The sequence below is a fragment of the Musa acuminata genome, chromosome BXJ3-11 (genome assembly GCF_036884655.1).
Source record: "Musa acuminata AAA Group cultivar baxijiao chromosome BXJ3-11, Cavendish_Baxijiao_AAA, whole genome shotgun sequence".
In the NCBI taxonomy this organism is placed as follows: domain Eukaryota; kingdom Viridiplantae; phylum Streptophyta; class Magnoliopsida; order Zingiberales; family Musaceae; genus Musa; species Musa acuminata.
The window spans coordinates 1,037,705-1,063,858 of NC_088359.1; the positions used below are offsets into that span (position 1 = coordinate 1,037,705).

At 39.1% G+C, this 26,154-nt stretch overlaps 2 protein-coding genes and 1 pseudogene across 3 annotated transcripts; 2 read left to right on the top strand and 1 right to left on the bottom strand.

Moving 5' to 3' along the window:
• The first annotated feature begins 652 nt into the window (after positions 1–652).
• On the top strand, positions 653–9,814 carry LOC135652159 (ribosomal RNA-processing protein 14-like; annotated as a pseudogene).
• Positions 9,815–14,915: 5,101 nt separating this feature from the next.
• On the top strand, positions 14,916–17,524 carry LOC103970832 (myb family transcription factor MOF1-like). Its single transcript, XM_009384761.3, has 6 exons — positions 14,916–15,318; positions 15,396–15,472; positions 15,580–15,616; positions 15,970–16,117; positions 16,268–16,505; positions 17,090–17,524. The coding sequence occupies exons 1-6, from the start codon at positions 15,192–15,194 to the stop codon at positions 17,384–17,386; spliced, it is 924 nt and encodes a 307-aa protein (XP_009383036.2). The 5' UTR covers positions 14,916–15,191; the 3' UTR covers positions 17,387–17,524.
• Positions 17,525–19,015: 1,491 nt separating this feature from the next.
• Positions 19,016–25,680, bottom strand: LOC135652460 (uncharacterized). Of its 2 annotated transcripts, XR_010502133.1 has the most exons (8): positions 25,421–25,680; positions 22,620–22,666; positions 21,288–21,429; positions 20,937–21,093; positions 20,570–20,699; positions 19,987–20,163; positions 19,345–19,715; positions 19,060–19,186 (listed from the first exon to the last, which is right to left on the bottom strand). XR_010502133.1 is itself a non-coding variant. In XM_065173401.1 (7 exons), the coding sequence occupies exons 1-7, from the start codon at positions 25,638–25,640 to the stop codon at positions 19,557–19,559; spliced, it is 1,032 nt and encodes a 343-aa protein (XP_065029473.1). In that variant the 5' UTR covers positions 25,641–25,680; the 3' UTR covers positions 19,016–19,556. The 2 variants fall into 2 exon arrangements, 1 of the variants encoding a protein (XP_065029473.1); XM_065173401.1 differs by having other exon boundaries at positions 19,016–19,715.
• Positions 25,681–26,154: the final 474 nt, after the last annotated feature.

The window sequence follows — 26,154 nt, forward strand, 5'->3', positions numbered from 1 at the left end:
TCTTTCGAAAGCTTGATTTGTTGGACATGTAATCGAAAAATCTTTTGCGATATTGCTTCGATTACATGACTTTCGTGATTCTATGTAACTATATATCAATACGATTAAAATATCTTTCAGGAAAATAAATTATCGTAGAAATAAGTCTAATAATGTAATGTTACTCAAAATGGTGTCGTAATAGATATACATAGAAAGATTGTATTATTGTTTGAACCAACCTACCATTTTTATTTCATGGATACCAAAAAAAGGGTTGTCTTTTTATTTCTAATCATTATGGGCTTATAAAACCAAAGAAATTAAAATTTTCAAAACTATTAATCCTAATTGTCATATTTTAATAGAACTTTATCCAATTCAAATAAATTGGATCTTATTTAGATTAGATTTGTTATGATTTGCTGTGATCATACAAATCATGGTCAGGTTTAATTGGTGTAAAATGATTTAATTGTGATTTTTGTAGCAACATTCTTTCAAAGGGTATTTGTTTGTTGTGTGTGTATCCAACAGTACAAAAAACGAAAAATGTTAGCATAATACGAAAGCATTTTTACGGATTACCTCTTGGCCCGCGGACCTAAGAAAAGCCCAGCCCACATAAGAGGGCATAAACCCGGGACTCAACCTCCCATCTCATGTCGTCTTCCGAGCTCGACGATGAAGAAGCGAAAAGGCGGTCGTCGAAAGCCCTCGCCCGCGGCCGACACCGACATCGTCGATCTCAAAGACCTTATCCACGGCCACTCCCTCTTCTTCGACCGCCTCGTGGAGCAGCTGATCCCGGCTCGATTTTACCTTCCCGCCGATGAGGATAAACCCTGGCTGGTTCCAGGGCCTGTCCAAGGACGCCAAGGCCGCTGCCAAGGCTGAGTCCCGCGTCAACCTCAGGGAGTCTCGTCGCGCCCGCCTGGACCCGGCCAAGTCTTCCACTACTACCCTTGACCTCCTCAAGAAGAGCATCGAGGCCGAGAAGATCGCCACAGACACTAGCGAGGAGGAAGACAACGGCGACGAGGATGAGGATGAGGATTACGGCGAAAATCAGACGGAGGTGGATAACCCCCACCCTGTGATTTGCGATGATCGCTCCGTCACCTATGAGGAGCTCCGGCAGCGGCTTCACCGCCGGATAGAGGAGCTCCGGTCCGGTCGCAACACTTGGCCTATTTTCGACAAGCACAGACCAAATAAGATGGAGAAGAAAAAGAAGAATAATAAGAAGAAAAACGTGTAACCAGATGCTTCCGCTTCTCATGGAAAACGAAAGAGAGACGAGAAAGAGACCAGAGAGGAGAAGGAGACAAAGAAGAAGATGGCGAAGACTCGAGGCGACGTTATCGCTCCTGATATCTCCTTTGGGCAGGTCAAGATTGGTAGGCATGATGAGTATAGGAGGAAAAGAAGAAAACTATCTAAGCAACAGGAGTTGGAGAGGGCAACAATGTTGGAGGAGGCAAAGATGGACCCTGAGAGGGGGCTGAACGTATCCGAAAAACATTCTTGGAAGGCGGCTGTCAGCAGAGCTTCGGGCATGAAGGTACATGATGACCCGAAGCTGTTGAAGGAGAGCATAAAGAAGGAGAAGAAGTGACAGCAAAAGCATGCGGAGAAGTGGAATGAAAGAGTCAAGAACACAGAAAAAATTAGGGCTGAGAAGCAGAAGACAAGGGCAGAGAATATAAAGGAGAGGATCAACCAGAAAAAGATGAGGCGGATAGAGAAGAGGGAGAAGAAACTCATGCGCGCGGGTTTTGAGGGGCGGAAGGAGGGATACGTCAATGAATGAGATGTTGGCTATAGAAATTATCCATGCTTGTTAAGTCTCAGGAAGATGAGGTAATGGAGGCTTTTCTAGTCATTCTTACATTTTCTAGGATTTAAACCTCTGGCAACTTCAATCGTCTAATAGTGTATGTTTATTGTTAAAGCAAGTGCAGAGTGATTATTATTAGTTAAATGGATTAGTGAATCTGGTTGGTTGTTATTGGGAAACTGATACTAATTTCTGCATTTACCAAGAATTTCTGTTTTTTAAGCTGCAGTAGAAATCTTCATTTGGAATGTTGTTGGCTTTGCTCTGATATGAAGGAAATCCATGGAACTTTTAAAAACATGTGCCTCTGCTGTTTAAGGCATGGGATCTTCATGAGTACTATTATTAGGCATTTTATGTAAACTGTCTGTTGTGATGATAAGCTGATAGAGATATGGTATCTGATGTACTTGGAACTGTTCTATTTTTGTGTGTATGCTATATTAAATTGATCACATAGCAGAGGGATGCTACATTTAAGTGTCCTAAGATGCCTATTAGTTAGAATGGCTTGCAACAGGTAATTTTTAACACATTTAAGTGCTAGTAAGACATAGCATGCACAACAAATGACTACCTATTCTTTAAGGGAACACTTTCGTGGATCTTTGTTTTAAATCATTACTTCAGTACAAACTATTTTGGCAAAGTTTTAGGTTGCTTGCCTGCTGTGTATCACAGTAGATTTCTCATTAAGGTAGCTTGTCACTTTGCTCAGAAGTGGTAGGAAGACGTATCTCCTGGACCAGAGGAAAGGACACATATTCAACTAATGACACTTGGATGATCATGTTTCATGGGGATTCTTCTAATGGTAAGAGAGAAAGAGAAGGTGCATGGGGGAAAATCTGGGGGCAATTGATGAGAAAATTATCGTAGCCGGTTTCACTTTAGAAGGTAGTTGGCCTTGGTTCTAGAATGCATGGACGTCATAAATTTAGACAAAAGTACAAGGAAGTTATGTATCTAGATGAAGGAACAAGGAAGTGTGTTAGTTGAAGATACACAAACTTATTCAAAGAGACAGACAAGTCTTCAGTGAGTCGATCGTTGTCACTTGTCAGGACTTTGTTATTAGCCAAAGCATCAAATTTCAAGTTGCAGTGATGCAATGAAAGTGAACCCATTTTAGTGCTTAGTTATAAGAAAATAGAACTATAAACATTTTGTCTAAAATTGTATGGCTAATTAACCTGAACATTCTTCTTCAATAATTTTAAAACCGTGAGCTACTTTAGGTAGCAAATGTATATTCGAAGAGATGAATGTTTGGTGATAATTTGATAAAATTTTATGGATACCTTGGCTTTCATATTTCATCATTACCAGGATTGTAACATTTGAATCACTAATAGTAACACACTTCATAAGATGTTGAGGGCATATTGACATTTATTTTGATATGACAATTTCAAGCATTACTTTTATGTTGATGATAGTATTACAATTATTCTATTTTGATACTTTGATGGGTGTTGTTGTCTGGACATCCAGGAATGTTTTACATTTTTGCTGCTAAATTGTTGTCAGTGAGGTACTTTCAATTGTGTATTACAGGTACATTGGAATGCATAAAAGAACTTGTGAAGATTGTGGTAGATAAAGTTAAAAGTTTATGAATACTTCCTATTGAAGCCTGTCTTAGATGTAATGCTAGTCAATGATAACAAAGTGAAGATATTGTGCTTGATAGACCTTACTATGCTACGTTATGTTTCCTTACCTGCATTAAAGTATTGTCTGGTCAACATTTCATAACTGTGTTTGTATAGTTATATTGGCATGGCCTCCATGTGTTTGGTGCATAGTGCTCCTGACTCATATTTATTATGTGAATTAGGATGCCTTAGCAATGAAGGGGTGCAGAACATCTGACTGTAATCATAAGTTTATGTTTTTATCTAGATATGAGGCGTGATGTTTGGAGACTCAACCACTTATGCTTAATTCTATCTAAGCAAGATGCAAGCTCCTTTTGAAGTTCTGAGCCCTGTGTCTTTATTTTCCTTGATTGTGTGCTATTATCTGGAAAGAATTGAGTAGGTTGTCAGTAGATTATGTCTCTGATTTCCTTTATTGTGTGTTATTTATCTGGAAAGAATGAGTAGGTTGTCAATAGATTAAAGGTTTTCTGGAGTTATTTGTTTCTCCGAAGCCTATAAGATACTGAGATTATAGTCTAGAGGAGGTATAAGCTCTTCCATTTAATTTTGTTTTAACAAGGGAACTATTTTGGTTTTTCCAAAGCCTAACTGATACTGAAATTATGGTATGCTTTAATCTCTTCAATTTATTCTCATTCTGATGAATGGAGTATTTATTAGGGTGTGTATTAGAGTGTATCTCATAAGATCTTTTCTCTCAGGATATGAGATCTCCTCTCAGGGAAGGATCTATGAGAATGGTGTTGATTTCTGGAAATAGTTTGACCTCATTTGACCAACTAAAATTAGACAGAGGTGGGCTCTTTCTGTCTTTCATGACATTTAGTGTTAGGAGATGCTAGTAAGGTATTAATCACGTTTGGTTGATAATGTTCTGCACTTGCCTCTGTCTTCATGCCTTTTATTGTTTTTAGTCCAATAACATTGCTTTTTTTTTATGGTAACTACGTAAGCTTTGGTTTGTGAATATAGATTTGTCAATCTCCATCCATGTGGCTTTTTGTCTCTGCCTAATGCCCTAAAGTGATTCCTGTCAGAACTTCACAATTAATTAAAGAAGATTACTTTGCTTTTTAGAAAATTGTAGTCCCTATTCATCCTTGGACCAAGTTATTTGAAAGGCACCTAAAACTGCAGAAAGTCTCAAATTTATGCTTTACAGGAAAAAACAACAAAAATTTGCTGATGGAAGTTTTGCAAACTACTTCCAGAAATTTTTTGTTGTTTTTTCCTGTAAAGCATAAATATATCTATATAATATTAATTAATGGCTTTGAAATATTCTCACAAAACCTAAAGGAAATCCTTATTCAAATTTACCTTGGGTGCTCCTTTTCACATCGTAGTGGGGTAGACAAATTTGAAGGACTTTAGACAGTCTACATGATTGGGAAGATCACATTTGGAAACCTTTGTAGTTTTTTTCAAAACAAAAACAAATAAAAAATTGCATATCTCTTCTAAACAAGAAACAAGCTAAAACAGTATCATACAAATGAATAAATGATCAATGATACTTCTGTTGTAGGGACAAACACAGAAACTTTTTCATCAAACAAATTTGACTGAACTGGGTAATTGTATAGGAAAGATCTGTCTTTTCAAAATTTGTCAGAATTCTTTTACATCTTGACATCATGGATACCAAAGTTGCAATTATGCATTGTTCCACAATATTGTCATTGGCTGCTGCAAGGCCTTGCATTTTCTGGCCTTAACTCAAGAATTGTTCCTAATTACTAGTCTACTAGCATTATTTCAACTCTTAACTTGATATTGGAGTTTTCATGCTTATATGCATCCTTAGAAAGTAGTAAGAATATATGCATCTGTCCCAATCTTGTAATGGCTTTACCAAAATCATGATTTTATTGGTTAGAAGCAATTTCCCTCCACTTACATACACAATATACACAATGTTTAGGTTTATTCCTATCATTGTCATGAATTCCACACCATTTCTAAGTTGAGTTAGCTAAGTATTCAATAAGCTGTTGGGTTGCTGCTACCAGATGCTTGTGCAAGGGGATGGAACTTCTCTCACTCGTTGGCAGAATGACAAATGGAATAGCATAGATTGCTACATAATTTGAGGCTCTTAAGTTAATATGATTTTTTGCCTCAGTTCTTCAACTTCTCACTTCATCAATTCCTCTTATCTTAAAGCAAAGATAATAGGCCTTAATAGTTTTTTTCCCTCAATCAAACAAATTTGATATTTTGGTTTTTTATCCAACAGATGTTTGACTTTTGTTCTGGTGGTTTGAATCTTTCACTTCTTGACATTAAAAAGTGACTGCCTTGAAGTCGTGCACTTGCTGGCCTTTGAGCATCTCTTTTTCTATGTTTGTGTGGCCTTTGAGTTTCATACTTGCACAACATTTGTATGCAGAAAAAAAAATTATATACATCTGCCACCTGAAGCTTCCCTGGCCACGATGGGACGCCATATTATAGCAGTGGCAGGATGAAGCAGCGGATAATTATGAGCTTAGATCATGAGTTTTCTTTTGTAATCCTTTATCCCAAAACATATAATCTTGTCTAAATAATCAATTTTTTTGGCCCATTTTTAATGTGATTCCCAGTCTCTTAGGCCAGCCATTGGATTTTAAATTGCTAAAGTTATTTGTTGTAACCTGTGGATGAAATTGATGTTACTTGGAATTTGTTAATGTCTTGGATTACTCTTTGCTTATGATGTATAAATAAATAAAGTTGAGCTCCTGCATGGATATTGTTTTTCCCTGCTTGTTGCCAGACATTAGTGTAATGCTGGACTTCAAGCAGTGTGATCCCAATTTATCTCCTTTTTCTCTTTGATTATTTATTTTCTTTTTCTTTTGCTTTCTCTTTCTTTTAGCTTTTCTCATAAACTATTATTCCCAAAACGACTGCTACAGTACCATCATGGAACTGCTACAGTACTACTACAGGTATGCAATAGTATTGATTAATACATTTGTTCTGTTACAGTATTGGCTATAGGGCTAATTAATTACTGTACACTTTCAACTTCCCCTGCAGTACTGTAGAGTATTTATACATAAAATTCTAGCGTCAGAGTTTCTTTTTCTTCTAATTTAATTTCTAAAGTTCATTATCAAGCTCTACTGATTTGCATTTTGGACTTGTATCTTTGGTAACAAATTATTGTGACAATTCTTATTGTAGTCTTACGTCCTGAAAATTGACATGTGAAAATCAGGCACACCAGTAGTTCCAACCTTGATCATGTAACACGTGCCTAACTCTTGTAGAAGTCTTCAGAAAATCCATCAAAACTATTGTCCTACACCGAACATGACCTGATTAATACTCTACCAGAGACCTTGTTCTTCTTTGACAGTCATTGCTAATGTTTGTGATTATAGGAGCTTTCTTTAAAGCCTCTGTCTAGTACCATCTATTTGGTTTATGTATCTAACCCCAAATAATTGGGACATTATGGCTTGGTGTTTTTGCACATCCCTCATATGGTAGCCACAAATAATACTTGGTTTCTATGGTGGCATTAGTTTGCCCATAGATCTTGGCCTTTTAAAATTTTTCTAGAAACATCGGTGATTGGTTTGATTTATTTTCCTTCAACATTATTAATATCTTGAGTTTTCCATAGACTAGTTGATGAAGCTGCTTTATCTTGATATCAAATGTAACTAAAAGCAAAGACTGTTCTATTTTTTCGTTCTCCAAGATATCTCAAATTTGCACTTTGAGTGTTGATTATGTGTAGTAAATTTTAATTGCATAGTCAAAGAACCTAAATTCTTATATATGGTGAACCAGATTGACTCAACCAGATCGCTTTATTTGTTTGTCATTGTAAGATTATCAATTTTTTAAACTAGCAAAATCTTCATGCACATGGTGATATGGTGTATGAATAGAGCTATGCAGATAAAGACTATGTTATGGATCATAAAAGATTATGTTTTCTTGAACTAGATATGGATGTCTAGATTGAGGGTATAAGTGTCGTGGCAAGTTCCTGATCGTAATGGACTGGCATGACTGGTTACTGTTCCACGGATGTTCTGAACTAAAGAGATTATTTTAAATGATATTTTAGGTTAATTTAATACATTGGATAAATTTAAATATCTATATATTTGAATTTCTGGGTGCAGATAGAGCAGAACGTGTTGCCATATCTGTATCTTAAAGATCTCAGCAAAATTTGGATATGAATAAAAGTATTTGACAGACAACAATTGTGTAACCATATCCTACTTAGCTTAGAGAAATGGATTTAGATGAATTTCATATCCAGTTTAGCCCCCCTAGTTCTATTGCAGAAAATAATGAATTTTCTGTTAGATTTCTGCTTCTGCAGCAGTTGCTGTAGTAATCAAGTTTTAGTTTAATTCCTCATTCTGCAGTCAAGAATCTTCAGATATTTTCAAGAAGGATTAAACCTAGTCAGTTAATAGCTGAGACTACCTTGAGTTAATGAGTTACAGTAGAAGATTCGACCTCATAAGACAGTCTCCTTTTCATAGGCCTTGAGTAGAAATATGTTCTTGGCTCAAAAGGATCTTCCTTGTGACAAAGCCAACATGTCTGGACTCATAAAAGTCATATTTTTGTTTGCTGAAACTTTGCAGCATATGCATAGACTATATGCAGAGACCGGTACGGCATGTGCACTGATGTGAGCATGTGAACCCTGGAATTCTCAAGTTTGTATTTTACCTTTACTGTATCCACCGTATTTGCATGTCCATGATCATCATATGCATTCTCTTAAAACCAGAACACTGTAATTTCTCTAGCTATTCTGTTTCTGCATTGTTAAACAACTACATTCTCCTCACCAATTTTGGCGTTATTTATGATGACAAAATTTCTTTATTTGGTTTGCTCATGTTGTTTTTGTTGGCACTTCAAGAAATATTACAGCAGAGTTCACCGAGTAACTATTGTCCACAGCATCAAATAAACAGAAGTATGACTGATTTGGGTTAACATTGTATTACTTAATTGTTCAATTCTTTTTTAAAATTGTTCAATTGTTTTACTTAATGCATCTCTATTTTCGGACAGTTAAGCATGACTGATTTGGGTTAACATTGCACTTGGTATTGCTGTATGGTACAAGTTAAACCGAAGGTCTGCATTTTATTTTTTGCAACATTGTCAAGATTGTCTTCCCTGACTATTGAATTAACATCTTCATTTTCTTAATTAATGTTCTCTGTCCCATTCCTCATTCTACAGAAATATTTGTGATACTTTTTTCTTTTTTTTCTTTTAGAACTTAGGAATCTGCACCTGGGATTTTCAAATTTCAGCATACCATGTTCAAGGACCAAAGTTGAGTTTCTCTGACCAAACAACCTTCTTGATTTGGGTGAGACTGTTCTTTCGTTCTTGGCTTTGTGCACTAAGTGTCGGTTATTAAATTAGAAGTTCTTTTAGTATCTTCCTGTGACTAAAAAGATAACATCTACCGACATAGGGCAGATTCTCAATTGCTCTGGGCCAAAATTTACAGTTTTACATGATAGTCTTCTTGCACACTGATTTCCTCTCTTGGCAGCTTCTAGGACTGTCCAAGGAATTGGATGAATCCGCAGATATCTCAGCAGCATTGAAATGTTCAGCAACATCTACCGAATTACTGTTCCCCTTGGCCTATTGCCTGGTGCAGATGAATTGGTCCCGCTTCTGCGAGCATCTCAAAGATGGTAAGAGTCCTTAACTATATGCTTCATGATCAATTCCCTCTGGTGATGCCCAAAGATGGTGATGGGTAGTCCTTGAACCTGTAGAACCTGTGGTTGTGGTCCTGCTTTGTGGTCCATGGGGTTTTTCTTGAGTCCTGCATCAAGAAACAAATTAGTACATCAGATGGTCCTAGAGGCATTTAATGCTATAGTCATCTTTGCCTTGAGGACTGTCCCAGGGAATTTTTGGGTCTCAACAAACAACAAACCTGTTTACTACCCTTCCCATTCTTCCTTGCCATTTAGCTAATTCCTGAAATCAGAGAGAATTTTGTGGTCTGCTATGTGTATTTTGTAATCCTGAAATCATGGTCACATGTCACTGATCCTCTGTAGGATCGAGACCACAGTAGTTGCAGTCATTGTCACCACATGTTATTTCCTCAAATCTGCTTGTGGTCTCAAAGAAGATGTAATGGAAGGTCAGTCGGATTGGGCCTCTGTCGATTTGCTTCTGAGTTGGCAGTCTATGTAGTGAGATCACTAGGATTGGAAGTACCTGCAATCAAATTTGTCATGGTTGTAAACCGAGATGATCTGATGTTTACACTGGAATGTTGGTTCGATCAATAGTCTGGCTGCCGAATAGTGGTTGTTCTTTTCGTCTTCGGCTGTAACATTTCTCTTATGGCTATTAATGGTTGTTGACTTGCATGAGCAGACTGATGCACGATGATGGCCGGGAACAGGACATGTGTGTACTGCTCTAGAGACTAATGATGTGCCCTCTGGAGTTGTTCAAATCGATATCAGAAGAGAGAGAGAGAGAGAGAGAGAGAGAGAGAGAGAGAGAGAGATAGCAACCGGTCACAGGTCGACAGTGCATACTTTTCAGCTGCGTGTTGTAGTGGAATCACGAACGTCTGTCTGATCTCAGATCGGGTTGCGGAGTTTCTCTCCCCGTCTGTCCACGTGGATGCGGACGGTGGGGTCAGCTGGCTATTCGGGCAGAGAAAGCGTGGACCCTGTGGGTCGCGGATAGGAAACCCCAAGAGTGGCGCCTTCCGGAGAATGACCGCTATTATACTTCTATGATATGCTTTGTGAAATAAAGAAAAAAAAGGAGGAGGATGATGCAAGGGAGGTGTTTGCTTTTATGGGCCATCGGGCGGTCTGAGGGAAAGTACCACAAACTTAGGCCGCTGTCCGTTCTACTGCCTCAACAACAACCACAAAGCCAAGGGAGTGAAATATATCAAAAAGGCTCGAATAGGGGGCCTTTGGAAGACACCATGATCATGTTTTGACTAACTCTGTGGAGATTATTGGCTACAGGAGAAGGAAGGCGAAAGAGAGCAGGAGCATGACAGATTTGGGGGGAGAGGGGGGAGAGGGAGGGGGAGAAGCATGATTGCGTTGGGGCCGTGGGAGTGGAGTTACGTTCCATTCCAATCCCATCCAAAAAAGCCATCAGCCTTTGCCGCTGCTGTCTTCGAAAGGCGAGAGAGAGAGAGAGAGGGAGAGAGGGATCGCAGGGGGCAGACAGCATGATGAAGGGGAAGCGTTCTCGCTTCCCCCGCTCCACTGCGTGCGCTCCGCTTGTGGGGTCTCCGGCCTGCTGCTATTATGATGCGCTCGTCCTTGTCTATCGCCGGCCAACTTCTGAGCCCCCTCCTGCATCCTTCTCTTTGCTCTCTCTCTCTCTCTCTCTCTTTCTTGCTTTTCATCTCATTTGTCTTTCTAAGTTTAGTGGGGACATATGGTGGGAGTGAGTCACTCAAATCCGGTTCTCTGTCGATCTAAATCTCTCTACTTACTTATTTGATTTCGGACTAATTCATGGCTTATATCGGTAAACTCTCCACTTAAGTCAATAAATAAGCTTATGAGTTTTGCAAATATACATATAAATAAGCTTATGAGTTTTGCAAGAATTTTTATGATCAGCTTAAATTTATAAAAAAATTAAATGTATAATCATTGCAACACATATGGTAGTAATCATTTCATAATAATGTAATTTATATCACAAATGGAAATAATAACACATATGGTAGTAATAATAATAATGATAAAATTATAAGAAATTATTATTAGAAACTCGCAATAAAATTAAAAGTAGTACAAAATTGATATAAATTTTGTGAATACAGTCGAGTCATAAAGCATCTTTCAGCTGCAAAGGCAACTTATGACGAAATAAAAAAAAGGAATCATATTCTCAATATATAAATAATTTAAATCTATAAATAAGAAAAAGGAATCTAATAGGAATTCAACGCCTCATTCTCTCTCAACAACGACAACAACAACAGCAACATATAATTTAAACGTATAAATAAACAACAAAAGGGAATGAAAGATAAAATAATAAATAAAAAAAGTTCAATGCAGTGGAACTTCAACACCACCACAACAACAAAGAAGAACAAAGGTGGTAAACATGTGTTTGATTGATGTAAACAAGAGAGACAGGAGAAAGAGAGAGAGAGAGAGAAATGGCTTCCACGCCACTCCATGCGGTCGTCCTGAGGAGTACAGGCCAAAAATTTCCGGCGTCCTCGAAGCCACTGTTGTTTTGTTCTGTTTCCTATTCCTTTCCCCCTTTATGAACCCTCCACAGAGATCTACTTGAAGCAGCAGCAGCAGTAACAGCTCCAGCTGCTGTGGTGAGAGGCTTTTCCTCCTGTATATATATATATTATTTGTTCTTTCATCACAAATATTAGCAGGATGAGTCTGCTGCCTCCGTCCTGCCCACCATCATTCCTGTCTGCAGGAATTTTCATCATTCCCTCCTGCCAACCCCTCTTTAAATGCCGACAAAAAGAATTATGACATGCATACATTTACTCTCCTCACTCAAAATATCTTTTCCTTTTTCTTTTTTTTTTCTTGCCTTTTCGTGGATGAACGAGTCTTGTTCTCGTAAACCACCGTGATGACTTTTTGATCAGTACTTGTGCCGAGAAGCATCATGATTTTTTGTTTTATATCCCATACGTTGCTAGCAACCTCGAATTCGATCATCGATCTCATATAATATATGGTCGTCAAAGTCACTTGCCAAACTCGTCGTACGTAAAAAGTCAGACTTCCGATATGAAATAAAAATATATTACATTAGGATTATATGTATGTATTTGATTGTCTCGAGTAACCAAAAATATTCATCGTATGTGCATAGTGTCATGCTTTTGGTTCGCGCATCCAAACTCTAGCGAAGTCACGTAAGTGGGATCAGGTGAAGTTGTCGAAGATGGTGGTGGTGGTGGGTGCATCTTTGACGGCAGACATCAGCAGCTCTTCCGGTAAATTTATTGGATCTTATCGACCGAGACCTTCGATTGTGATGTTGTGCTCCGATTGCTGCTGCGTCAGACAAAAATCTTGATTTGCTGCCATATCTGATCCAAATCCAGCGACGAGAAGCTGATCATTGCTGAAGACAACAGCAGACGAGGCATTGCTTAGGATCAAATGTGTAAGAAGGATTAGGAAAAGAGACTCCTAAAAGGTGATGTATCGTTGTTGGCAGGCAAGTGTAAACCATTTGTCAGAGCAAACACATCTTTCTCGAGGGAAGTTTTAAGCCCCCCTATGAACCTATCAAATTGGATTTGGTTGAGGGATGTGGCCGCTGCAGTGGCAGCAAGATTAGGTTTTCCTCCTCTCTCTCTCTCTCTCTCTCTTTCTCGCTCCTTCCTTCCTCCTTTAATTTACTGGGAGTTTTCTACTATGTGAGGCTGCAGCTGCTGTGCTCCTTCCTCCCTACTCCATGAAAAGGTGAGTGTCGAGCTTTGTCTTGGCCATGGCATTAGTGTTTTCTTGGGGAACATGGCAGTGTTCTTTTGCTAGGGGCTTTTATTCTTCACATCTAAACAAGAAAGAGTGAGTGGATATATCAGATGTCAGATCATGGGATCCAATTCCCAGCTTTTCTTTTGGTTAATGAAAATTTTCTTCTGCAATATGCATTTGCTATGTTTTGTGTACTCAGGAGAGAGAGAGAGAGATGCCACTATGGAAAAGGTCATGCAAGCTATCAAAGGTACACAGCCAACAAAAATGTTAGTAAAAGGTCATCATGGTGCATCATTCTGTAAGGAGTCCATTCTCCCACACATGATCAAGCAATTATTGCATTGTATATAAAGTGCCAGGTTCTTGATAGTGGAATGATATAATGATAATAATACGCTAACTTTGTTCTGTAGGGCAATCAATATCAGTCAATTTAATTGGAAATATATACACATATATATATATATATATATATATCAAACTCAATGACATCCATTGTGCACTACTCTAAAAATATACTATTATTTTGTTTGCCAAATGCATGGGTTGACTCCTGTGTGTTTATGTGGAAATCCTGAGCCAAGAAGACAGTGGCATCCATCTGAGCGTTGATGGCAGATCCAAAGGTTGAGAATAATTTGGAGGAGTGGATCAATCAAAGTCAAAGTGATGTAACAGTTGAAGCCCTCGGTGTCCGTTTCCGGTGCATGCAGCGGCAGTTCATGTTAGCCCAATGCCCATACCCTCTCATGAAGTCATAAGCTCGAGACACCCAAGCTAAAGCTGTTCCCATCTCATTATTATTCCAGTTTGCTTTATATATGCATGTATGTATATATGGGAAAGAAGAAAGGGTGAAAGGAAGGAGAAGGCCTTCTCATCCCATCCCTCCAAAAAGGCCACAAAGTCCAAAGATCTCTCTCTCTCTCTCTCGCACCAATCCTACCACCCCTTTATTAGGTCTGCCCAATTCTGCATGGGGGCAGGAAGAATTTTCAGAGGTAGCCAGCGACTGACTAGGCTTTGAAGTACTCAACTGAAAAGAAAACAATGAATACTTTTTCCTCTTTGTTGTGTTCTATTCCTTCACACCATGTCTCTCCGCAACAGTGCAGCAGCACCCACCACCATCCTGTGTTACTTGTGTGAGCTCAGCCTCCATCTTTATTACTTTGGCAGAAAGTTCAATTACTTTACTGGCTGTGAGTGACTTGTGTGAGCTCATCTTACAAAACACCACATTAATTAACTTGGTGGTGTAGTTGTAGTGTTGGACTGAGGCCTGCCTCTGCCTCTGCCTTGTAGGTTTCAGGTCTGGGAGCTGAAGCCACTTCATAGTTTATCCCCTCTTTGGAGGGTTACCCCCATGTAGTTGACTTTGTGACAAGAAAGGATGAGACAGAGAGACGGAGTGGAGGAGGTAGGATGAGGGATGTAGTGAGTAGGCCTTGTCACATTCATATATTAGTCTCATAAATAAGAGAAAATTCTCTCACACACTCATTACAAGAAAGGGCAAGAAAAGGACAGTGCCATGGGAATATAATTAATAGTTCACATCCAAAAAAAAAAAAAGGTTTGACACAGGAGTGGTAAAGAAATCCTGTGCTCAGAGATTCTGTAGCCGTTTTCTTGCGCTCCTTCCCATGATCATACCTTTGGCTGCTCAAATCTCTCTCTCACTCTCTCTCTCTCTCTCTCCTCTTTCTGTATTCCTCTCTCCCTCTGTGTCTTGTTTGGTGAGTCAAAAGTTCTGCGCAGCTGCCATAATCATGATTACTCGGAGGAAAGCGATGATATTAGAAAACCTCTCTTTTCAGGTTGAGGAATATAGCAAATCACAGACACCTCAGCAGAAGAATTTTGTCTTCTCTCTCTCTCTCTCTCTACAGTCATTAAATCCTCTTAATAATGACTTCTTCTCATGATCTGTGGCCTCCCACACTGAGTGTTGCGTTAATCGTCGACAGTCCCAACGATATTTAGAGAACCTATGCACGAGTAGGGCAGCTCCAAGGTGAGACCTTTGCGTAGAACACACCTGTAGGAAGATGGAACGCTTGCGTCTTCTACACATTAAAGGAGGCGTCTTCGAAGAAGGTTTAACTTGGCAGAAGGATTAAATGACGAAGAAGAGTTTCTTAAAGGGAAAAACAACACACTGCTGGCTTCTTGTGTTGGAAGCTATAAATCCACCCCGTTGTCGCTGAGAGAAGAGGAGACCGGTTGCGACGGATGGGAAACTGCGGGAGGAATGGTGCTGTGAGACAGTACACAAGGTCCAAGGTTCCTCGGTTGAGATGGACTCCTGATCTCCACCATTGCTTCGTGAACGCCATCGAGAGGCTTGGAGGCCAGGAGAGTATGGCTTCGGTCTCTTCCCTCCCTCTAGTGTGGTCTTCTTTCCTTCTTCTCATCGTTGACCTCCCCCGTGTGCAGAGGCTACACCCAAGCTGGTGCTGCAGCTGATGGATGTCCGAGGCTTAACCATATCGCATGTGAAGAGCCATCTCCAGGTAGAGATTTCAGCCTCCGATTCCTCTTCTCATGTGTTCATAATTTTCTTCTCTTTTTGGCGTGCTCTTGTTCATGTTGCTGACAACGGAAGGCCTGGTTTGATCAGATGTATAGGAGCCTAAGGAACGACATGGGCAGACAAGGTAAGGAGATGCTTCGCATGAGGATTTACAGAAACTATCTCTATCATTTTGCTACGAAGTTGTTGCAGTATCAAATCTTGCCATGTCAAAACAAGAGTTCGTGATAGGTTCCTCGGCTCAAAGGGAGTAGCAGTTCATGAACTGTGCAGCTGTAGCTGTGTGTAGCTGCAAACCAGTCACATCCCTTTTCGTGTCATCTTGACGCTTGAATCCCAACATCTGTTTCTATGTCACCCAAACCATCTCTTTCGCCCTCCTCAGTGTTTCTATTCATCTGTTGCTTGAAACGAAGCCAAGGTATGAGCTTGGGAACAGCCTTAGCTAACCCATTACCTTGTCTCATCTGTCATCAGAGCTGCAAGCAAGGAAGCAGTCATGGGATGAGAATGATGGTGGTGCTGATGAGCGAGATGATGCTGGTTCCTGCTCCTACTCAAAACCCACTCATCAGGGATTCCAGTCCCAGTCCATGTACAGCAGCACCCTCCCTCCTCTGAAAAGGTTGGCAAGCTCGCTTACTTTTCTTCCACTTCCAACAGTGACACCCACATTAGGAGCACATAAAGACAATTCCCAAGTCCCCTTCTCGGTCCACTTCTGCCCACCTTTCACTAATCCCCTTCACCTTCTTCCTGCTTGTTTCACTCACAGGGCTCGGATGGAGACAGCAGCCACCTCCAAAAGTTGGCATTGCAGCCACTTTCTCGGTGAGAGGATCGCCTCCCAGTCCTGCTTTGATGATTATACGCCAGCGGCGGCCTTGGGTGTTGAGAGGGGAATCAAAGAGGAGGCACTCAGATGGCAGAAACATGCTGCTCTCTTGCCATTTCATCATTCTCCCAAGTTCAAAGTTTCAGGATCTAGGGTGGAAGAATCCATCTCTTTTAAGGTAGATCACGAAACAGCCTACCCTAGTGATCTACCGCACCCTGCAAAGCTTTTCATGCCAGTCTTTTTAGCATCTTAGCTTTGCTAATTATCTCCTCTGATGACTTTGCTGACCATCTACTTAGGGTTTTCTTGTGTTGGGTGCTTGATGTGACACAGACTGCATGGAACTTGGGTTCTCTTTAAATGCATGTCTCATGCATGTGTATTCAATTGCCCAGTACATGCCACTCCATGAGAGGACACTTTTGCCACTGTGCACACCCTAACCCTTCATCACTGGAATATTCTTCCTAATTTCAATACCATACCAACTCCTATCACTGCATTTATTCTACTCTGTTACATCATCTATTCCTCCCCCATCTCTTTGATTCATTCTACTATGTTACATCATCTAGCGCTTAATGACAGCTTCCATCTCTGAACCATCAAACGGAGGACTAACTCTAGTCTTTTTACCGAGTCGAATGATGAGATGAGATAAAAACACTGGCATATACGTTGCTTGCATGCAGCAAAGGTCATCATCATGTTACGGTGTCACTCGATGAGTTTTATTGACTTCTGGAAAACCGATGACAGGTCAACGTTCTCGACCACAAGCATCGCCAAGCAGCACGTAAGCTCAGGTCCGAAGAGGGGGGCTGCAAGAGCAAATGCCGATCGCACAGCGAGGCTACGGAGAACGAGGAAGCCTGCAACTGCTCCTTGTCGCTGTCCTTGTCGCCGTATTCTACGCAGCGGAGCGACGCATCTTTCGCAGGGAAAGGAGGCTTTGGCTTCTGTTCTTCCGCGGGAAGAAGCATCAGCGAATGCTCGGCTTACCCCGGTGGCCACAGAATCAATCTGGATCTGTCCATGTCCATCTGTGGTTCTTGAGTGTAGCCCACCTGTGGATCTGTATGTGTCTGTTCTCATCAGCAGCACACAGTAGTTGTGCCATTGTGAGACCGGTGGATGTACTACTAGTTGGCGACTTGGATTGGTTTGAGCTAACTGAGTTAGTAGGACAGCGTGGTGTTTCTTGTCCTTGGAGTGAAGTAAACATAGAGACTCTCTCTTCGCGATAGTTATTATGAGCACTTCATTGTACAGTTTGGTCGCAGATAGAAGCTGCACTTCACTGTACCATTTCCAGATTAGATAGTAACAGTTGTTCGCATTCACCATAATCTATTTCACCACATTGGTCCCTAAAGCTTTAAAGCAAAACGTTTCATCGATAATAGTTGGGAAGGATCAAAACACCTCGACTAGTAGCATCGAGAACTAAAGGCCTACAATGTACCATGGATTAAGTTTCAAGGTTCATCTTCCACCTTGAGACGGGAATATATATATATTTTTGTAAGGTGGCACAATCTCAGATAAGAACATCGCAACAAAACTTCACCGTCGAGTCAGTCTAGAACACAGATCGTGAGGTTTTCCGACAGATATTATGATCGATTCTTGATCATAATAGAAAGCACTTTATATCATCTGTAAGAATAAGGGACATTGACTCTCCATAAACATCATCACAGTAGGGTTTAACCACCAGGTTCGGAATGGATTATTAGTATGGTTCCCCTTCTCTGCTTGGGACACCAAAATTTTGATGGATCCTTAACACTACCGAGAGTTTGAATCTTCTCTTCGACTCCAAGGTCAACACACCCAATGACTATGTTCTTGAAACTCTTCATTGTCGTCTGAGGGAGCAGCAAACGTGAGCAAACCAAGGGAGCACAAGAGGGCCGGAGGTAGTGGCACTTTTGGATGTGTGTCACGTCCATGACTCGGTATCTTAAGCGACATGGAGTAGTGATGTGCTGCGTTCCTGCATAAAGATGCATGCAGGCATGCACGCTTTCGTTCAGGCTCAGATGGGGACGTGGAGATAGTAATTCCTGCTAATATGGGTTAAGCATGAAACCTGAAAAGAGAATTGCTTCCAATTATGTTATCTGAACTATGGCTGACAAAGCTTGCGTGTTCAGTACAGGGTAGACCGGGAACATGTGGTTGTGGCTCAGTACACTCTTCAGAATGCCATACTATCGCACACCGAGTAGTGGCAGCTTACTTTTCTGAAAAGAAACTGAATCAACGTTGGAATCTATCAAAATAGTGGATTACCATATCCACCACCACTCCAACCACCATCCAATTCTTGTAACCAGTCAACAACATGCATGCCAGAATTGTTGTTCCTGCTGACATCATGCACGGTGATGGAACATCAAAATTCAACAGCTATTTATTTCTTGGTGTTACAATGTGAAGAATCATGAGGATCACTTTTCTGGAACGAGAAGAGTGGCTCTCCCAAGTTGGTCAATTTTGTGGAATGGATGATTCCAAGTGAGATGTTTCTCATGCATGCTTTGGGCGAACTAATCTGGACTGCAAGAGAAAAGAAGCGGTAAAGCAAAGCAATGTTTGTAGTTCTTGTGAGCCAGAGTTCAAAGTAGGTCTGCTAGTGTACAAAGATATAAAGAAGCCCTGTAATCATGAACGAAATCATCTATCAATTTACCTCACAATTGGAATTGCTCAAAAGAGGTTGGTTTTCCAACTTCTTAAAATGCCTGTTAAGCAATGACATTCTGAGCGAGTCCAAAAACTCATTGGTCATTGCTGATTATGTTTCATAGTAAACAAACAGCGTTCATCCCGAGTTTAACATCGACCTTGCTGGTCTCGACCATTCATATTCAAGAGTCCGTAAGAGTTCACCATTGAGCAAACAAAAAAATGTTTCAGGATGCCGAAACTAAAAAAAATAACATTTACAGTACAACAGTCACATGAAAAACACTTTTTGGTCGATAATGAAAAAAGTTGTTACGTACCATCACTGCTGCTGGCTTCTTTTGTCCTTAGCCATGTTGGGTGTTCTAGCAACCGTAGATCAACATAAGATGGCATGATCTATTGTCCAATTTCTTCTGGATATAGGAAATCATGGACAAGGAGGAATGGTAAACACCACTAGCATGACCAGGGATGGTAGTGCCCTTGTGTTGGTGGAGAGCACTGAACAGCAGCAGCAGATGTCTTGCATTTAAACATTTCTCGTTGTAACATTTATATCAGCAACAAGAGACTTGACGCAGAGCCGAGGCTTGGTGGTGACAATTTCTAGTGGAAGAACAGATACTCCAACCACTAATGATCCAAGTGGAACCCCTGAAATGGGTAATAGTTCTACAAGCACAGCCACCTGCAGATAGTGAAAAACATCATGAATTATTTACTGATAACATGCATAATGATAAAGGTCTACTACAGCATGACAATTCATTTGTATACAAATGAATGAGCATGATAATGGAAGGAAAAAGTAGGATCCTTGCAGATGAGCCCACAGGCTTGTCAGAAACGGGATATAGCATTTGCCACCTTCATTCTTCCATTTCAATTAGAAAATATTACAAGTATTTTTACTGGTTCTACTTCAAAAATGCATAGCAGTAAAATTTAGAGAACAATACCTCGGGAGACCTAAGATCGACTACTGAATTTTTTGCAACAGCTTTAACTGCCCCTGCTACAACTTTGAAACATGCTTCACGATCCAACAAGGTTGATCCCACTGAGCCCTTATTAGTATGTTTCTGTGACTTCATCTCTGTCTCATCAATGCCTCTTCTGTTATATCCGACTGCAAACTAGTGCAGGAACTAAATTAATATAAACCAGTAAATCACATAGCATTTGGCGACAGATGATTTCATCAAGATAAACTAGAGGTGGAATAGCTAGTCTTCGAGTAATGACTAAAAATATGGTACTCAAAGACATCATAGAAGAATTGAGATTTCATCAAGATAAATTGAGAATAACTGACAAAAAAGATGGTACTCAAAGGCATAATAGAAAAATTGAGATTTCATCAAGATAAATTGAGAGTAACGACTAAACAGATGGTGCTCAAAGGCATCATAGAAAAATTGAGATTTCATCAAAAATAAATTGAGATTGTGTACATCAAACTATTTTCATTATAGAAAAATCAGAAGCAGGAAGATTTCATGTAGAATTGATGAAATAAAATCAAGAAACAACTATAATAACCTTAATAGTCCGCTCAAGTTTCTCCTGATCTTTGCCCAAGTATTCTCGCATAAGTTTTGAAACAACTAATTGTAGATCCTTCTCCTCAAGGACACAAGTTTCTTGAATAGGAAAGATGCGATGGCACCAGCTGTTGGACAGAAAATATTACTAATTTCAAAAAATTATCTTAACCAAGAGATTAACCAACATCATCAAGCAGCAAGAAGAAAAGACGATAAAACCTCTAAGGTGTGCAATCCCCAGGTAATATAATAAGCAACAACTGTAGGAACATACTTGAGATAAATAGTACTGAAACACTTTCTTCTGATCAAGAAGGCCAAAAAGCACCTATAAACTCATGCTTGTAAGAAATGCAACTCACAGAGGAGGTTTCAGCTTTCCAGATCTCAAAAACTGAAATATATTTGATACTACACCAACCACGGGACAGGAAATATTGTTAGGAAAGGTGAACAGAAGCAAACCACTCCTTGTTAGCTTCATCAATGAAAGAATATTCCTCCCTTTGAGATCCTCACCTGTCTTGAACAACAGCCAATTAGCATCCTTTAATGCTTTAATTGATTAAAAGTAGCATATAAGAAGATTCACAACCACCTCTTCAAGACAAAAATAAGGCATTATTATAATTGCTATTCACATGGAAATGTAGTTTTACTTTCTAGAAACATAAACTTCATTTGCAAAAGACCAATAAATTACTACTCCATACCAGAAGCCTCCAAAACACTATTGACTCCATTCTTTTCTTCGCTTTCAGCATTTTCAGGATCTACTCCTATAGATAGTTTCCTTTTCTTGGCAGGAATCTCTGTACTGCAGGTCTCACTACTTCTAGATGTACAGCTAACAAACTGCAGAATACCACAAAGAATTTAAGCAAGGATGTAATACTGTTTCCACAAGAAATACAAGGCTAAAAACCATTTCAGATGAATGAAAAGCAATGTAAGCCTTTGTACTGGCAATCATCTAAGGAGATAGAAGCTGATCACAAACAAAAGAATATAAATAACCTAAATAATTGTATTACCAATTAATTGTTAATCAGAATACACAAAATAACAATGGGGAACAAACATGAGCACTTAACTATGTTTTACACAAATTACACAGGTTTTGATCCTCTCTTGCAGTTTATTTGGCAAAAAAACAAAAAAAACCCTCACTATGTCTAACATCAAGCACAGCAGATTCTTCCCTTGATCCCCCAACATTTTGCTTGAATCAGCCTTAACCAAATTTGAAAATGATTTAGACATGCCGAGCTACATCATTGCTTATATATGGAAATAACACCTTCCTTTAACCTATTCTCAGATTGACAAAAGAAATAGCTCTATAATATCTAAAAGCAACCCAAGTTTATTTTCTCTTGTTTAAATGCAAGAAAAACTTACTTTTGACTAACACATAGAGCAAGCAAAAAGTCAGTTATCCTGGTCTAACTGGTCCCCATACAGCCTACCTGTACACCAGGCATTTCGATGCCCATCTGTGCCATATCAGCAAAGGTCAGCAGCTTCCCCTGTGATACTTATATGTTTAAGCCAATGGCATCCCGTTCAGTGCATACACGTTACAGTCTATCTTTACCAAACAATCATGTGATATCTTAAATTATCAGCAATGACTATTAGGTGAAATATATTTGTATAACATCTTCACAATTCACTGGAAAATGTGGACTATTGTTTCTTGTGCACACATAATTTAAACGTTTAAACTATTATGTAGCATCCGCAGATATATTTATACTGAATCTCCATGCAACTAATTTCATATGTATCTTGCACATCTTTTGTGTTCATCTAATGATGTTATAATAACCAATAGAAGTTCTTATCCATCGTTGCATAATTTAAAGCATTTCCAAAATTTATCTTGAGATGAATTAATCTTTATCTTCGTGCACTAAATATAAATACTACAAAAACACTTTTGAGATAACTGTTTATCCATATCTGCCAAGCAAGTATATCTCCTTTCCAAAATTTATTCACTGCACAATGTGGGAAAATGCAAACGCCAAACACAAACTGACCTCTTCAAGAAGGGAAATGGCTTCCTTTGTGGCACTTTTCTCACGTTCTGGAAAAAGATCACAATATTTGAGTTTACCAACTTCTAACAATAAGCATAAATGAGGAGAAGAAATTAAATATAGAGTAACATAGTAACTAGTTCAGCTTCAGCATATCCGCACATGCAGGACATTTGACTCATGGTTACATTACAACAACAGCATTAAGAAAGCCCGAGTGTGGAAGGTCTTAACAAAATCATACAAATTCTTTGATGCTAACTAATAACAATGAAACTTCATCCAAAAGCACAATCAAGGGTAAGTTGAGATCTGACTTGTCTAAAACCTTGTCCAAACTATTCAACAAATAACACCATAAGCTATCCCATCACCCATCACAAGTTCAAGGAACTTTTTGAATATTTAGCAATTTTGTAAGTTTTAATGGGGCTCTTTCAAATGTGGAAAATGCCATGGATCCTATTACAGAAGGTGACCATTTGGAGCCTTAATAACCAAGGACCACAACTTGAGGTGATAGAGAACCATCTAGCTTTACAAAGGATTTCAAAAGTTTGTTCTAGACAAAAAAAATCAACAAAAAGTCATCAATTAATTGGCCTAGAAATTCTAGGAGTTGTGTTGAAAATTGTAAAGTCTTTTGATCTTTATAGAGACTCCTTTATTAAGTGCACTCATTTACTAATTAGGTATCCTAGAAGTCACATTTTAAATATCTAAAAGACATACTAATTCCCTAGGAGATTACTCTCGAGAATTATTATATTCAATAACTCTACCAAGACTTCTAAACCCCTATAAATAATGGAGCTTGTCAATGTATCAAACTTCATATTTGAATGAAAGGGAATTGCATCTTCTCTCTTCTAGTCTTGTTCTCCTCTCTAATCTCTAATCTCATTCCTCTCTTTTTCTCCTCTTTATTATCTCGCACTTCTCTTTCTCTCTACTTCCCTACTCTATTCTACATCATGAGGTCATGCCACCTCCATAACTACATCAAACCACCCATATCATTGTACCTTCAGTACACTTAACAGACTACCATTATTCCTTCTTTAACAACTTAAATTCAATAATTAATCCTAACTCAATGTGTTAGCAGGACAAACAGGATGAAACAAATGTTCTCGAGAAAAATAGAGCATGGAACCTTGTGTCTTTACCTAATAGAAAGAATCTTATCGGGATTAAGTGAACTTACTTCATAGAATTGAGATCTGATAGGTCGCTTAGTGGATATCAAGCATGATTGGTTGCTCAGGAATATAAACTCTACTATGGATTGGATTGTGATGACACCCTACCATTCAAGTATTGTTAACACTTTCCTCCTATAATGACCCAGGCATATATCAATTGGATGTGAAGAATGCATTCTTACGTGGTGAGTTAATGGAAGAGGCTTAAATTTCTTTTGCCTCCACACTGCCAGATTTCATAACAAAATCTAGATTGAAACCTCAGAAAATGCTCTATATGGCCACAGACAAGCTTATAAAACATGGTTCGAAAGGCTGTTTCATGCAATAGATTTCTGCAAACTTTCAGCAAAGTCAGCATGATTCATCTCTTTGTGCATCAGCCTAGTCAAGGAACTGCAGTACTATTATATGTTCATGACATACTTATTAGACAAATTGGTTGTTAATCCTACTTAATATTGCCAATTAATTGAAGGTCTAGTATTGCCAAATGTTAAAAGGATGAAAAGTAAGCCTCTTGTTAATCCTACTAAAATGTTGCCACTTGGTTGAAGGTCTAGTATTTCTCACCATGGCAGCCTGATATTGACTATGCTGTTCACATTGTACACCAATTTGTTATTCTAGACAACAAAATTCAACAGTTGTAAAAGGAACCAGTGGTCTATCTTTGTTTTATCCATGTTCGTATTCTTGAGTTGATTGGATATTCTGATACTAATTATGCAGGATGTCCACACATAGGTAAACCAACAATAGAAGTATTATGTTTTTTAAAGCCTTTGATGTCATGGAGATGCAGGAGACAGTATACTGTGCCTTAGTGTTGAAGCCAAATGTTCCTCTGTCTTGGTGTCCCCATGTCACTCTGACCCTTCTATATGTGGATGATACATATGCAACACAGATTGCACCAAATCCAGTATTTCACGAGAACACAAAGCAAATATCAAATTTGATCATCGCCACATTAAGGAACATGTCCTTAAAAGCCACAGTTTCCTTTCTTATATATCTTCTACTCTTGAGATTGCTAACAAAATTTACTAAGAAGCATGACAAGGAGGAGGCAGGTTTTCTTGATGAATATAAACCGATGCTTATGAATCCATATCAGTTCGAGAGGGGAAGAAACTTGTCTCAGTAGCTTTCTATGTTGTGCACTTATCTTCTTTGGCAAAATTGCTATTCTTTTATGGCCTATGTGGAAGAACCCCATGTATTTGGCTTTTGGGCATGTGGCCCCGGTCAATTTTACCAGAAAAAGATAGGTAATGCCTACCCTCCTCTTTTTACCCTAATGCTTGTTCCCTGGAATTTCTGGCTAAAGTTTAGACCATCAAAACCAACCATGTAGTCTTCTTGTTTCTACAAAAAAAAAAAAAAAAAAAAAAAACAAAAACAAAAACAAGTAAAGACTTCTTCTTTGAAACAATTCAGATTCGAATTCTTCCATGGCATAGTAATTCCAATAATGAAAACCTACAGCCAAATCCAAGAAGCGTCGAACTCAAAAATGCAAAACAAAACGTAGCCAAGGGTTCTTTCTCGTATAGTGGGCGCAAAACAGACACAAGATGGGAAAGGGCTCACTGATGGGGCAGGTGATGAGAAACCCGGAGCGGGATTCGTGAAGAAGCGAGGAGGGGGCGGCGTAGTCGTAACGGGGGAGGTTGATCACCGCTGCGTGCTGCTCCCAAGGCGTCATGCCCTCCTCCGCCTTCCCACCGTAGGCAGACCCCGATGCGTCCTCTGCTCCCCCTATCTCGAAGCTCTCTTCTGCTGCTTCTCTCGTCTCCTCACCCGTCGCCATCGCCTTCAGTTTTCTCCCCGCCTAAACCCTAAACGGCAGTTAGGCGGACGGTCTGCCCGATTTATAGGGTCGATTGTGCCCGGATCCGCTAAGAGTTATATGCACGTGATATGAGGGGAAAAAAAAAAAATTTTAAGACAAATTTCCGTTACCCAAAAAAATAAAAATAAAAAATAATATATATATGTATATATATATATATATATATATATATATATATAAACTTCTAAGGTTTTTTTAAGGTTTCATAAAAAATTTTGATGAAAAATAATACATAAAATAACATTAACTATGACAATATTCAATGAATAAAAGCAAAGGATCTTTTTTTCCTCTTCCAACTTCGCCTGTGCCTCTTTGAACAATTGTTCCTTAATAATTATTCCCTAATATCTGTCATTGATAATTGTTCCTTAATAATTATACATTACATATTATATCTATTGTATATTATATATTATATATGTATTGTATTTTTAAAATATTTTAAAATAATTTTAATTAAACCACCGTC